The sequence below is a fragment of the Psittacula echo genome (assembly GCF_963264785.1).
Source record: "Psittacula echo genome assembly, chromosome: 2".
NCBI classification, from domain to species: Eukaryota; Metazoa; Chordata; class Aves; order Psittaciformes; family Psittacidae; genus Psittacula; species Psittacula echo.
The window spans coordinates 82,239,480-82,253,034 of NC_137737.1; the positions used below are offsets into that span (position 1 = coordinate 82,239,480).

General features: G+C 42.2%; 1 protein-coding gene across 1 annotated transcript in view; it reads left to right on the plus strand.

Moving 5' to 3' along the window:
• The window catches only part of MYO10 (myosin X), a gene marked incomplete at its 5' end in the record, with an annotated part of 159,055 nt that overhangs the window by 29,819 nt on the left and 115,681 nt on the right, over positions 1-13,555 (plus strand). The window contains 1 exon segment of the mRNA XM_080610818.1: positions 858-956. Coding sequence (XP_080466944.1) covers positions 858-956 — 99 coding nt within the window.

Here is a 13,555-nt window from a genome sequence, read left to right on the forward strand (position 1 = left end):
GAGCATAGCTTGGGTTGGAGGTCAGGCCATGGGCTGCTGCTGTCTTGCTCAATGTTTTCATGCCAGCTGAAGCCATCTGCACTGAAGCAACTTGAGTGGGTTTTGTTCGTGGATGGCTTTTGCTGCAGCATCAGTTGTGGTTCCTCCTCCCTTGTTCTCAGTGTTGGTCATGTCTGTTTTCTTGATGCTGGATCTACCGGCTAGGTGAAAATTGAAATAGTCTGTGCCTACCCTGTCTTATTAGACTGGTGTAGGTGTCTCACCGATAGTGTCTCCATTGCTTCCTCACCTCTAAAAAGCAAATATTGTTTTTTTGTAACCTTGCTTGCTAGCAGTTTGTTGGCTTTTTTTAAATCCTCTGTGTTGCTGCGCAGCCAGGAGAGGAGGACGGTGTAAAGGGCAAAGTGGTTTAGAAAAAAGGTGAAAGATGATTGGGGGACGTGCTGTGAGTGCCTAGCAGAGGTTGAAAATAAACAGGTAGGGAGCCAGCCGGCTTTGTGGAGGATCTTTTAAACTGTGTGTAAATTCAAACAGCGCTTTGTAATTGTACGTGTGCTAACATGAGGCACATGACTCACAGAATTGGCTCCAGCTGCTGTTGCTGGCTTTTGGGAACTTCTACAGGGGAAAAAAAAGGCACTTCAATGTAGTTCTCCTGTGTTTCCTCTTCTGGCAGAAGCCAACAAATACTTGCTAAGAGATTGTTTTATGTATTTCACTTGCTTATTTGGATTTTGCTTTTGCCTTCTCTCCTTCTACTTTATAGGTATTTCCAGAGAAAAGTATTAAGTGAAGTTCTTTTTTCATTAAAAACCATTACACTCATGGTATCTATAACTCTATTTTGTTTATTGTAGGGGTCTCGGGTCTGGCTGCGAGAAAATAATCAGCATTATCCCAGTACTGTGCATTCCTGTGCCGAAGGAGTCGTCGTATTCAGGACAGACTATGGTCAGGTACGGGCAACGTTCCTGTTTACCTCTTTTTGCCACTCTGAGGAAAAGAAGCTTTCTCCTTGTGGGGAAGGCACAGGTGAAACTAAAAGCCTAAAGTTTGTGCATAAAATATTCCTTTTGTATGACCAGAATATGCAACTCGGTTTTAATAGCTCTTTCCATTGCCTGTCTGGTCAGTTGCTGTGATCCTGCCTGACAAAGCTGAAGCCACGCTGGCAGGTGCGAGAGCCTTGTTCTGCATAGGTCTGTGGTTATGTATTTTGCGATAGGTAGGTGGCCTCTCCATGGTTGTATTCCCTTACAATAACATAAAGGGGAGCTGGCACTTGGCACTGAAGCATCACGGTAGTGGAGTGCCACAGATACAATGGGAAGCAGCAAGGCAGAACTCCCAGAGTAAAACTGGGGCAGCTCTGCCAGCTCCTGTTACAAGAGGACTGAGGGAATGATTATACCTGCTTCCTAGCTGTCAAGTAGTCCTGGCTCCTGCCAGGGACGGAGATTGGTCCCAGCATCTCCTTGGGTCATCTTGGCCATATCAGGCAGTGTGTAACTATTTGTCTGGCTGCCAGTGGTGAAAGAAGCTGATGTGGAGCTGGAGCTTGTCTCTCCCCCCCTCCTTTTTTCTTTTTCTTTAATTAATTTTCCTCTTTACATCATGGGGGGAGGTGGTGGTGGTGAAACCAACTAACTTCTTTGGTTTGGCCTGCTTATGGTAAAAGCAGGTGACGCGAAACGGGAAGATTGTAGGGAGCAGACTTCAGATTTGTGACGTGGCATTCGTCTCCTTGGCAGGTCTGAGCTGGCTACTGCTCAGCCGAAGGCACACTAGCAATTCACTGCATTTAATAGCTTAATCCTTTCAAGGCTTAAGATTTCAGGAGCGCACTTTATGTGCAAAAGGACCGTGCCAGCTGACATTGCCCAATTAATACTTTTTTTTTTTTCCCATTGCTTTTCCTGATAAGCTTTTAGCCCATCTTGCCCTTGCTGTTTGATTACCTGCATGCTGCAGAAGGTTGCAAGCGGGTGAAATGAAACTAAGATAATGCCTGATGGTTACCCCTGTTAGCCTGGAAATCCCTGCAATGCTGTGTATCACTTTGAAGAACAAGGCAGGGGAAGCAAGGAGTCAGGTTGCAGAAATACGGGGTGATGATGATTTTTTGAAGCATGGTCAGCGTATTGATTCCCAGACCCTTCTGACAGCTGCAGCTCATGTTCAAGTCTAATGACAAACTGATGAAAGTGTTTGGACCTTATTACATTGTTATTCATCTTTGATTCAGTAGCTTGTCCTAGACTTTGCACTTTTTTGTCTTTCTACTGAGCATTTTGCATGACTCCTCAAAATGTGATTGACAGGGTGGTGGGCTAGGAAGCTGTGTTTGCTGGAATAGTGCTCAGGTTTTACTTTTGAGTTTGGATTTTAAGCCTTTGCAAACATCAGTTTGTAAAGTAGTGGAAACAGCATAACACAATACATCTTGATTTCTCCTTTCTGGTCTGAGTAAGATAAATTGGCTGGAGAAACCTGCAGTGGCATACAGTTGTACGCTAAAGGAGTATTGGTTGTAGGGAATCCTACCCAATGCCAACACTGCAAGAATCTGCTGTAATCTTTTAATATTTGAAGAAGTTGCATATCAGGTATTGAATCCTTTCTTGATAATCACACGACAATATAATTCATTCGCAAGTATTTTTGTGTTGCTTGAATGTTTCAATTAAGCAGTCTATTAGTTAATTATCATTAAAGACGATTGCAGTACTGTCTTCTGCTATTGTCACCCTCTGTGTGAGATGGCTATAAAACAAGCTGATTTCATAGGCTGTGGGGAATATCCAATACATATAATATACTAAAAAGGAAATTTCAGGTTGTAGGTTTGGGTTTCCCTGAGCAAATTGCTGTGAAACAATCTTCACAAACTTATACAACAGTTTGGACTGGGGAGGACCTTTTAAAGTCATCTAGTCCAACCTCTCCTGCTATTAGCAGGAACACCTTCCACTAGACCAGGTTGCTCAAAGCCCTATCCACTGAGGTCTTTCAACACTTCCAGGGATGGAGCATCCACAGCTTCCCTGGGCTACCTGTTCCAGTGTCTCACCACCCTCACAGTAAAGCATTTCTTCCTAATATCTAACCTAAATCTCTCTGACCTTAAAGCCATCCCCCCTTACCTGCCCTCTCCAGATTTCTTGTAGGCCCTCTTTAGGTACTGGAAGGCTGCAATAAGGTTTCCCTGAAACCTTCACTTTTCCAGGCTAAGCAAGCCCAACTCTCTTGGCCTGTCTTCATAGGACAAGTGCTCTTAACTCGTTGTGGAAGGAGGGTTGGGAGGGAGGAGGAAGCATGGCACTGTAGAGGGTAGATGAAAGGCTCATTACACACAGGGATGGGATGAGTACATCATGGTCATGTTTCACCATCCCAGCCCATGATAAAGGAGTGGGAGATGAAAGGTATGACATCCCTCTTAGCACGCGTTCATGATGCTGGGCTGCAGCTGGCTCTGGAGTGCCTCACAAAAAGCCTTCTGCAGGCTGGCCTTGAAAATGAAAGGTTTACAATGGCTTGAGAAGCTGCAGTGAGCACAGTTCATTTTGTAAATGTTTTTCCTCTTTATAAGCACCTCCCAGATGCTTTACAGAAGAGAAGATGCTGTACTCATTTGCTGGTTGGTGGGTTGGTTGGTTTGGTTTTTGTTCCATTACAGTGGACAGAGCTGGTGAAGGACTCAGTGCCTGATGTTTTGGAAACGCCATGTCTGTGAATACACATTTAAAGTATGTCAGTGCAGTCTATGAGTACTCAGACTTAAAAAAAAAGAAAGTCCTAATTTTTCCTTGTCTATATGGACACATACATATATAGTAAATGTAATGTAACCTTTTATATATATATATTTTTATGTTTGAGGGTATTTTTGCTACCTCTATTTTTAGGGTTAAAATTATTTCTTCCTTAAGAGTTTTATTTGCAGTAAAGCAGACATTTCCTCATTGTCGTATTCTATAAATTTTTAATGAAGTTGTGTATATATAACACTCAAGTGAATGTTTAAATAGAATGCTAAAAGCCCTGCTTTTATGCTGTATGCTTTGTTTGAAATGACTTACATGTGTATGTTGGGTAGAGTACTGGTGGTTTTGTTGAGAAAAAACCTCTTTCAAGTTTCATTCCTTTTCTTCTCTGAAAAATGTAACCTTTATTTCAGATAAAATACTGACTTTCCCCTTGCATGGAAGAGGACTGCATTGTGCTTTTGACTTGTGCAGACACACTTGAAACTGTCCCCAGAGAAAGCATAGATAGCAAACAGAAAAACCTTGGGGGTGTGTAAAACCCTTTAGAAGAACTGTCGAGCTGCATGGGATTAATTTCAGGATCATCTTTTTTGTCTCCTAATTAGGACTCTCCTTTTTCTTCCATTTATACATCCAAATATATATAAAAATAATGCTACTAATGTGTAATCAGTGTGGTTCCTCACCCCCCTTTTATTTTTTAATGTCATCGTGGTGGTTTGTGTAAGTAGCACTGCGTTTAAGCTTTTGAGCACTGAGGAATTTCAGAACAGCACTAAGAGCACACATTTTAATAATGCCCATTCCCTTGCAAAGGAAAATTTCTATAATGTAAGACATAAGGCGTGTGTGCGTAGGGGAAATCTGCTCTGAAGAAATCCATCCAGGGAGAAGTAAAAGTTGAATCAATTCCTGCAAACTGACCCAGGTCCGACACTGAAATTTCAGGATACTTAGTTGCATACCTGCTTAGCTGACTGAAAGGAACTTTTAAATCAAGTATGTTATAAATAGAAGCAGCTGAGTGGTAATATCCCAAAAATGTAGGCTTTTTAAAAACAGATGTCACATTTCACCAGTAAAGACTTCCTCAGTTAAACCAGCTTTCTGTGAACTTTCTCTACAAAGAAATCCTTCATGGCATGGTGTTATATCAGCAAACAGTGCAGCTCAGTATCTGTAGCTTCAAATCAGAAGCACCTGTAAATGGTTTGGTCAGCAACAAAAGTATTTTTTCCTGTGTGTTTAACTTACTGTGGCTCTACTGGGGCATTTCTGCATCTCGGGGATTGGAAGGCGACAGATGGTCCTTGTTAAACATGGCTCAAGTATGTTTTCCACAGAGGTTTTCACCTTTTTTCTTCCCCACCCCCTTCCTCCTCCAGTTTGAAGGCTGGGAGTGTTTCTCATCGTGACCTCATTCAGAGGAGTCACACTTGGGCTTTGTTTGAGGTTTGGGGTGATATTTTTCTTTCTCTCCTTGGTTCTTGGGGTTCCTTTTGTTTGGATGTTTTGTGTTAGCAATAGGATTATGCTGAAATTGCCGAGTGGTTATACCAGGAGAGTGAGTGATTTCCTCATTTTTGGTTTAAAAGAAAAGAAATAAAAATCTCAAACCTGCAAGCAATGGTTAAGCACTTCTCATAAGGACTCTTTCTTTGACTTGTGTCCTTTCTCACCCTTGCTTGGGTCTCTCTTGTGCTAGCCTTTGCTACTGTGAGGAGCCCTTTTAAACAAGAGTCTTCCGTTCATATTCACAGGGCATGAATAACACCACTGAAGTTACTTGGCTTAAGTTACTGAAGTCAGTAGGACTGTTTATCAGTAAATGCTGTGTTTGGCTGCATCGGTTCATTAGGATCAGGCATCGGAGAAGTAAATCCTTCTGGACAAGCATTTTCTTAGTTACTGTAGAAAAGCATCGTGCTTGCTTCTAGCTCTTCCATGTGAAGACTCAACAGTCTTTACGAACAGTGTTTTTGTGGACATTTCCTTGACTTCAATGTCCATTACCCTTGAAATACATCCTTACAAGGGAGCATTTTAAAGAAGCTGTTTGTGTGTTCCTGTGTATATACAGCCTCTTAAGAAAATACACAATTATATTCAGTGGGCTTTGGTCTTGGCTGCTCTTAGCATTAAATAAATCTATTCTTTCTGCTAACTTTATTTATGAAGACTTTCATGCTTTTTAATTTAATGGTGCTTATGAAGAAGAGTGACTACCGACTCTGGACATATGTGTGTTTCGGGCAGCAGATCCCCTGTCTTTGAGACTCAGGGTCAATGCCAAATTCAGCAGCTTCACACCAGGAAATCAGATTCCATCTGTCTAAACAGTGTAAAGTTCGCCTTATTCTGCAGTTAGTTATATTTGGCTTACTTGTAATAATTCTCCTGATTATTTCTAGTATACTTAAAATACTTGGTGCTGTGGCTATTTGCATCTTGGTTTTTTTTGTGTTTTGGTTCTGTTGTTTTTAAGGGCTGTGTGTGGGAATTTTGGGCTTGGGGGATGTGGCAGGGTCGGGGAGGGCCAGAAGTCAGCTGGGGTGCCTTTTAGTACTCGGGATTTATCTTCTGCAGAGAAGTGTTTACATCTTTCTGCCCAATGTCAAAGTCCAGCGACTCTCGCTGCAAGCATCTGTTGACGTGCCTGTAAACAGAGCTCATGACAGATGTGAGCTGGGCGCCAGGAGTGTCTGCCGGGAGCATCTGTGGAGAGACTGGTCTCCCTGCCTCCTCCCAGGCTTGGGCAGGCGGTGTGTGGTACCCCAGCCTGGGGGCATTGCTTGGGAGGAATTGGAAGGAGGGGGGGGCTGTGTGCACTCACTTGTGCTTTCTCCATCATCAAGTGAGGCTACGGAGCCATGCACGTCCTGCAAGCCCACACGTGTCCCCCCAAGCCCACTGAGCTGCTTCGTCCCATCCCTCCTGTGAAGCATTTAATGGAGCGTAGCTGCAATGCACAAAAGTCTCCCCGTGCCTAGTGAGGATGTAAGGTGACCTTAGGGCCTCACATTTTTCCTTAATGGAAATGCTGCTTCAGGCCCTCAAATGTTACAACTGGGGTGTTTGATCACTGGTTCAAGTGAAAGCACTCATACATTGAACAAGGTGGTGGGGTTTTGTTTGTTTTTTGGTTTTGTTTTTTTTTTTTTTTTAGGGATGTGCTGTCTTTTTTAATTTTTAAGTACCTGCTAATTGAAAAAAATCATTAGTTTGTCTCTCTTAACTTTTCCAAAATATTGATCGATATAGCATAGAAATACTAAAAAGACATTTCATAATGCAGTATCTGTAGCAGAAAACTTTTTTTCTTGTCTCATTCAGCTTGCTTTTTATCTGCTTTGTACCAAGAGTGATATTTTTACATAGAATCATGGAACCATAGACTAATCAGGGTTGGAAAGGGCCTTAAGATCATCTAGTTCCAACCTCCCTGCCATGGGCAGGGACACCCCACACTAAACCATGCCACCCAAGGCTCTGTCCAACCTGGCCTTGAACACCGCCAAGGATGGAGCACTCACAACCTCTCTGGGCAACCCATTCCAGTGCCTCACCACCCTCTCAGTAAAGAATTTCTTCCTTAGATCCAATCTAAACTTCCCCTGTTTAAGTTTGAACCCGTTACCCCTTGTCCTGTCACTACAGTCCCTGATGAAGAGTCCATCCCCAGCATCCTTGTAGGCCCCCTTCAGATACTGGAAGGCTGCTATGAGGTCTCCATGCAGCCTTCTCTTCTCCAGGCTGAACAGCCCCAACTTTCTCAGCCTGTCTTCATACGGGAGGTGCTCCAGTCCCCTGATCATCCTTGTGGCCCTCCTCTGGACTTGTTCCAACAGTTCCATGTCCTTTTTATGTTGAGGACACCAGAACTGCACACGACTGGTATTCTTTGAATATTTGTTAGTAATAGGGAAAAGCCTCTCTTTGTGTGCGTTTTCCTGCAAATTACTGTATATATATTACATTAAAAAATACAGAGCAGGTTATGAAGTACTTCTTGGATACGATGAAGATGTGCTGTCCTTACTTTTTTCCTGTTACTTCCTATTCTGCCAAAACCACTATCCGTTTGATTAATTCCAGAAAGGGGAAAGTTTTAATCCTAGAGTGAGGCAATTTAAAAGAAAGGTTGAAAGCTAAAAAAACCCAAACTAAATAAAAAAAAACAAAACCCCACAAAACCACCGCCATTTGCCAGACCAAATTGATTTTATTATTCCTGCAAAAGGAACTTTCTGGCTACTGATACGTAGCCACTTTTTGTCAGAAGTCAGGGAGTTTGCAAGTGAGTAGCCTGGAGGTTTTTAATGCACAAATGATGGGGGCTGGAGGGCTGAGCAATGACCATAAATAACTCCTTTAATGTTGGGTTTTCAAGGGTTTTGTTCTTTGTTGCCTACACATAATGGTAGTGTTTGCTTTAGCTTTACTGAAATTAATTTGCTTGGCATTAGTGTGGCCATTGTAAAGCGTTTTACTAACATTATAAATTAAATCTGCATGAACAAAAGCATTAGTCTCTTAGCAGAGAGTTGCTTTATGCTTTTTATAAGACCTGACTGAAAGCAATCCATATCTTAGATGTTGACAAAGGGGTACTTACTGTGTGTCCCCTTGGTTTGCTCTGGGCACGCAGTAGGTTGTGGCTACATAAACAGTTGAGATGTCAGTTTTCTCTCTTGCTTTCTGCAAGGGAAATCCAAACCATCTGTGCTTTTTTGGTGCTTTTATTGTGCTTGTACTAAAGATAGCAAAACTGCTTTTGTTTTAAGATTAAAGCAGATGTATGCAGGCTGCCATATTAATTTCTTTTGTAAGGGAACACAGTTCAGCTGTTCACAAAACATGGGAAGGAATTCAGACTGCATTGTGCCAAAAAACGACAACAATGCATATGTAGCTTCACAAGGAGGAAGCTTGTCACTTTATTTGTTCCCTTGTTCCTAAATTCCCTTGGATGTGGGGCTGATCTCATTGTTCAGTGTTGGTGTTTTTAGGGACACGTGGTTTATGTTAAGTGCAATTAACTCTCTGGGATACTTTGCTCTGCAACAGGGCCCTACTCTATTGTTCTTTGGTGAGGTTTGATAGATATGTAAATGATACATAAATGGTAGGAGGGACACTGAGATTTTTAGTTATAGAATCCCATCAACTTCTGCATGAAGTTATTCCCATCAAGAATTGAGCCAAACCCAAGTAATAGAAAGTGCCCTCATTTTTTATTATAATAGACCTTTTATTTTATTGTTCTTTATTCTCTATGTTTTAAATTTAAAAGTAAAAAATGACTGAGTTTTACACAATGAGGGCTTGTGAGAAAGTGCTAGCGTTTGAGCATGTGTGCAAGCAACCATTTTCAGAAGTACTGAGAGTTTTGAGAAGGGGCTACCCTCTTTCTCTGTGATGTCCTGCTCCTGCCTTGCTGTGCCCCATCGGTGACAAAGGGCTGGGCTTGGAGAAAAATCCTTGCACATTACTATTTGAAGTCAAGTCAGTAGTTTAATAGATGCAGTCACATGGCAGGTGTGCAGGGTGCTGTGTTCGGTGTGCATATGTGCTTCCAGCCCATGTACCAACTCTCAGGTATGGTGAGGTGGGGGCATCAGTGTGTAGGGAAGTAGGCAGCGTCTGCTTGGCAGGACCTCTGGGGAAGGTTGTGGTGCCTTTGACTGTGTGCTAGCGGTTCTGTACATGGAAGGTTCCTTTGATCTTTCCACTAGGCTCACTCAAATAGTTCTTGAGGTCTGTGTTAGCTCTGTACACCCAAGTAATACAGAAATGAAGGGGGATCCTCTGCATCTCCGGGTACCCTTCACTGCACAAACTAAGTTTGAACAAACTAAATCTGTGCAGATTGGGGTTTCAGTCCTAGGTTACTTCCAAGGCTTGATGTCCAAATTGCTCTCCATTTGAAAGATGCAGTTCTTCTTGCAGAACTTCAGGTTCTTTTAGTAGGGAACACAGGAGCTTCCTTGGTGGGATAAAATGTGTCACTGTATCCCCAGGAGTCCCATGATGTTTGCATTCTTGAACATTTCAAAGCGACTACTTGTTTGAAAGTGTCGGACTTTCTCTCATGAGAATGCTATTGGAATGAGATTTCCCCTAAAGCATTTTTGCAATGTGATAATAAATTCTTTCAATATTAGTTGCAAAAGGAGCTTTAAGTGCTCTTTAATGGTCGTGCTTTTGTGTTTGCTAAACCGGGGAAGAAAATGTTAGCGTAGGTCATGTGTTTCTTCCCCACCCAACATGCTTTATTTTGTAAAACAAGCCAGGTCCTGTTTACCATACACATGATGGAGCTGAGAGGTGATTTAAGGAGATTTATCTGTCCAAGCTGACTTAACTAAGGACAGCCATAAAATGTACTTAGTAAAAAACACTGTGTTGCGAAGTCAAATCCTGGAAAGCTAGTAAATGCTGCAGGGCCTGTTTTTGCACTGTGGGAAAGCAGTGTACTGCCCCTTTGCAGTTAGGTGGTTATGGCACACACATGAGGGGAGAGGGACCTGTACCAGAGGAAGCATCAGTCAGCTTTGAGCCTGTAGCTCCCAGCAGAGCGTGGGAGTCCCTGGGTGGGTGATGGCAGAGCTGGGCAGCCAGGGCCCATTGTTTCCCCCAGTCAGGAGCAGGGCTGCTGGGGAGTCACTGGGGCAGCCTCAGCCCTAGCCATTAGGCACCTCCTTGCAAACCCCAGCAGAGCAGAAAGCCTCATCAAGCCTTCTTCAGCTCTAGAGGAGCACAAGTGTCAAGATGCTTATGTAGCTCTCCTTCCGCATGGTTCAGATTGGGTTAACACAGTTAGCGGCATCCCAGAGCTTCTGGGGGAAGCATGAGGAGGTCTCACTCAGCAGCAGCTCAAGCATGCCAGGGGCAGGTGGGCTTTCCCATGTGTTCAGCTGCTTAATGTCTGAGGCTCTACTGAACACTCACTGTGGGATTTTTCTCCAGTGATTTGTAACTGAGTTGAACCGATGACTTCTACAGCAAAGATAAAATCTTGCCTCTTGGAAACAATTCATTCCCTCTTTAAATTAAGCTTACCTTATCCAAAGAAGTCTGGTAAGAGTGTTCATGTATCGAATCGCTGGAATTATTGTACACCTGAGAGAAGCAAATATACTGTGTTGCTTATTGCGAAAAAATAAGCTAATTTGAAAATATATGCATTATTAGTAAGGTGTGTACCTGCCACTAAATGCTTCATCTGAAGATTTCCACATGTAGCAGAATTAGAAGTTATTGAAAACAGATTTGGGAAGGGAGTGTTCTTAATAGCTAGAAGTCCTACAATCTATAATGAAAATAATGATATGTCTTTTACTGCTGATTATTTTTCTTTTGAAAGTGGCTTTTTTCTTTTTCACTAGCATCAGCAAAGAGTTCTAATTAGAAATAAATAATAAAATCCGTTCTGTTATTAATGCTGCTTTCCAGCAGGCATCTAATATACATTGAAATCTGATGGCCAGACTTCATTGGCATTATCTGTGCATCATTATTGACTTAAATGCAATTGCACGGGGTTTCTGTCACCACAAGATTTGCCCAGGAAATGTAAAGTTCTGACAAGGATACTTCAAGGTCTAGTAGGCATTTGAGATATGTTAATGTTTTTCACATGTCCTCTGAGGAGGGGGGAAGAGGGAGCAGCATTTCTGCACTATCAGGAGAGCAAAAGAAGCGTGACAAAGGCTTAGTTAAGTCCAGCATTTAGGCATGTACTTCTAAGGAGAGTATGACTGCTGCACTGAGTTTATACATGAACAGAACCCTTGAGGTGGGCAGGGGCTGCCTCCACCAAAACCTGTGCAGAAGGCAAAGGGGAGGCCAAGAAGCATCACCTTCTGTTTTCTTCTGGGTTGTTTCTCTGGGCCCTTTTTAAAATGCTTGCCTTGTATTCCAGATGTATGAGGGTGTTAACAGATCAGACCAGACACTGCTGTGTTCAGTTACTCTGAATGAGCTGCTGATACCTGTTAATCCCAAACATACTCACATGTATGTATCAAATGCATTTGTTCAAATGCTTTCAGAAAGGAACAGAGCTATTGCAATGCAATGCAGTATCTTAATGCCTCTAATAGGTTGATACAGCTTTTCTTGAAAGTATTAACTCATGTGTATGTGTGTTCTGTATGGAGATGATGAGGTGAGGAAATGTGTGTGCAGGTGCTCTCACAGATGTGTATGTGCACTGCTTCCCAAAGTTAAAACGTGGACTTAAAACATGCCTACTTTGCATCACATACATGGCTATTTCTATAGAAGAAATCCTGGACAGCAGTGGCCTACAGAAATTTTCTAAGTGAAGGCTTGATTTTTTTTTTAGTTATAATGTCACACTGGTGCTAGATTAAAACAAAATCCCAAGCCTTGGCCAAATCAAACATGGTTAGGTAGGGCAGTATTCACCTTGTGCTGTTGATAAGCTCTGCAGTCTCACTAGGGAAAGTCCTTGAACATTGCTACTTGAGTCAGTGCTGTTTGAATGCAAAATCCTTAAATCTGACTCTCCACAAGGCAGACAAACTGTTTTCTGTACTTGATGTTCTTAGAGCAGATGAGGCAGCTTGAAGTAGATGAAGATTCAGAGTTGCTGAAGCTTCTCTGGAGTCATGCATTTCTTTGTATGTCCTTTACTGTGTGCAGTGTGATGTATTTGCCAGTTTCAGTGTGGATATTATGTAAATACTAAGCAGCTTATCAGATGTGGTTCAGGGTTGCAGTTACAAGCAATGCTTCCTCTGTGTATGAAAATGGAAAGAAATGGCTGATTAGAAATGGGCAACTGATTAGCAAACTAGGGGCAAACATTACCACAGTGATGCTTGTAAAACAGGATCACCTCTAAGTAATAGCAGTGGAAAACAGTAGCCACTTCTCTTGAGAAGTTTCTGAATTGACAGATTTATTTTTATAATGGCAATGAAATTAACTTGTAAGGAAAGCTTCAGAATCTGGTTCCAGATTTTGTCATCACTTTTAAGTTGCAATCTTGAGCTGTTAACCCATGAGTCAGAGTTTGCCTTGTGTAAAGGAACCAAGTCAACTTTATTCTCATACGTAGCACAGATTTTACGTCCATTTTTCTGGACTTGTGTCACCTATCTAAATACCATAGTAGAAGTGTCAGTCTGAAGACAGTGTCCTGTAATCTCCATAGGAGCTCAGTTGTGGAGGGATGTGAAGTAGCAGGTCGTGTGCTTGCACCAGAACACAACTTGAAACAGACAAGTTACTGGCTGAGGTGACCCTTCTTATCCTGATCTTTGCTTGAACTTTTCTTCTTGGGAGGCAAGAATCAAGCATAAATTGCATAAGGAGAAATAGCTGCTTCCAGTCTTACTTACCAGTCCAAAATACACTTGCCTGTTCGGAAGAGTTTGTGAGATGATGGAAAAGTGAAGGGAAAAAAAAAAGAAATCTGGACACTAACTTGGTAGTTAGTACCCCTGTCATTAAGCTCCGAGCACTTGTAGCTTTTTTGAATCTCTGGTTTGTTTGAAGTGAATTTAATTTTCAGTCTGGCAGGAACTGTCCTCTTAATGTCAGGCTTTTTTCTTTACCCTTCTTAGCTCAGTGCATGCTTTATGGAGACTAGAACATTATTTCTGTCTAGTGAAGGCACCCCCAGTATGCTGATGCAGTTCTTGAATTATATAGCTGCCAGCATACACGTCCCTGGAGTAACAGCTCTTTGCAGTGCATGTGTAAATATTTACATCTATTTCCCTCCCACTTGGTAAAGTACACCATTTTTGTGC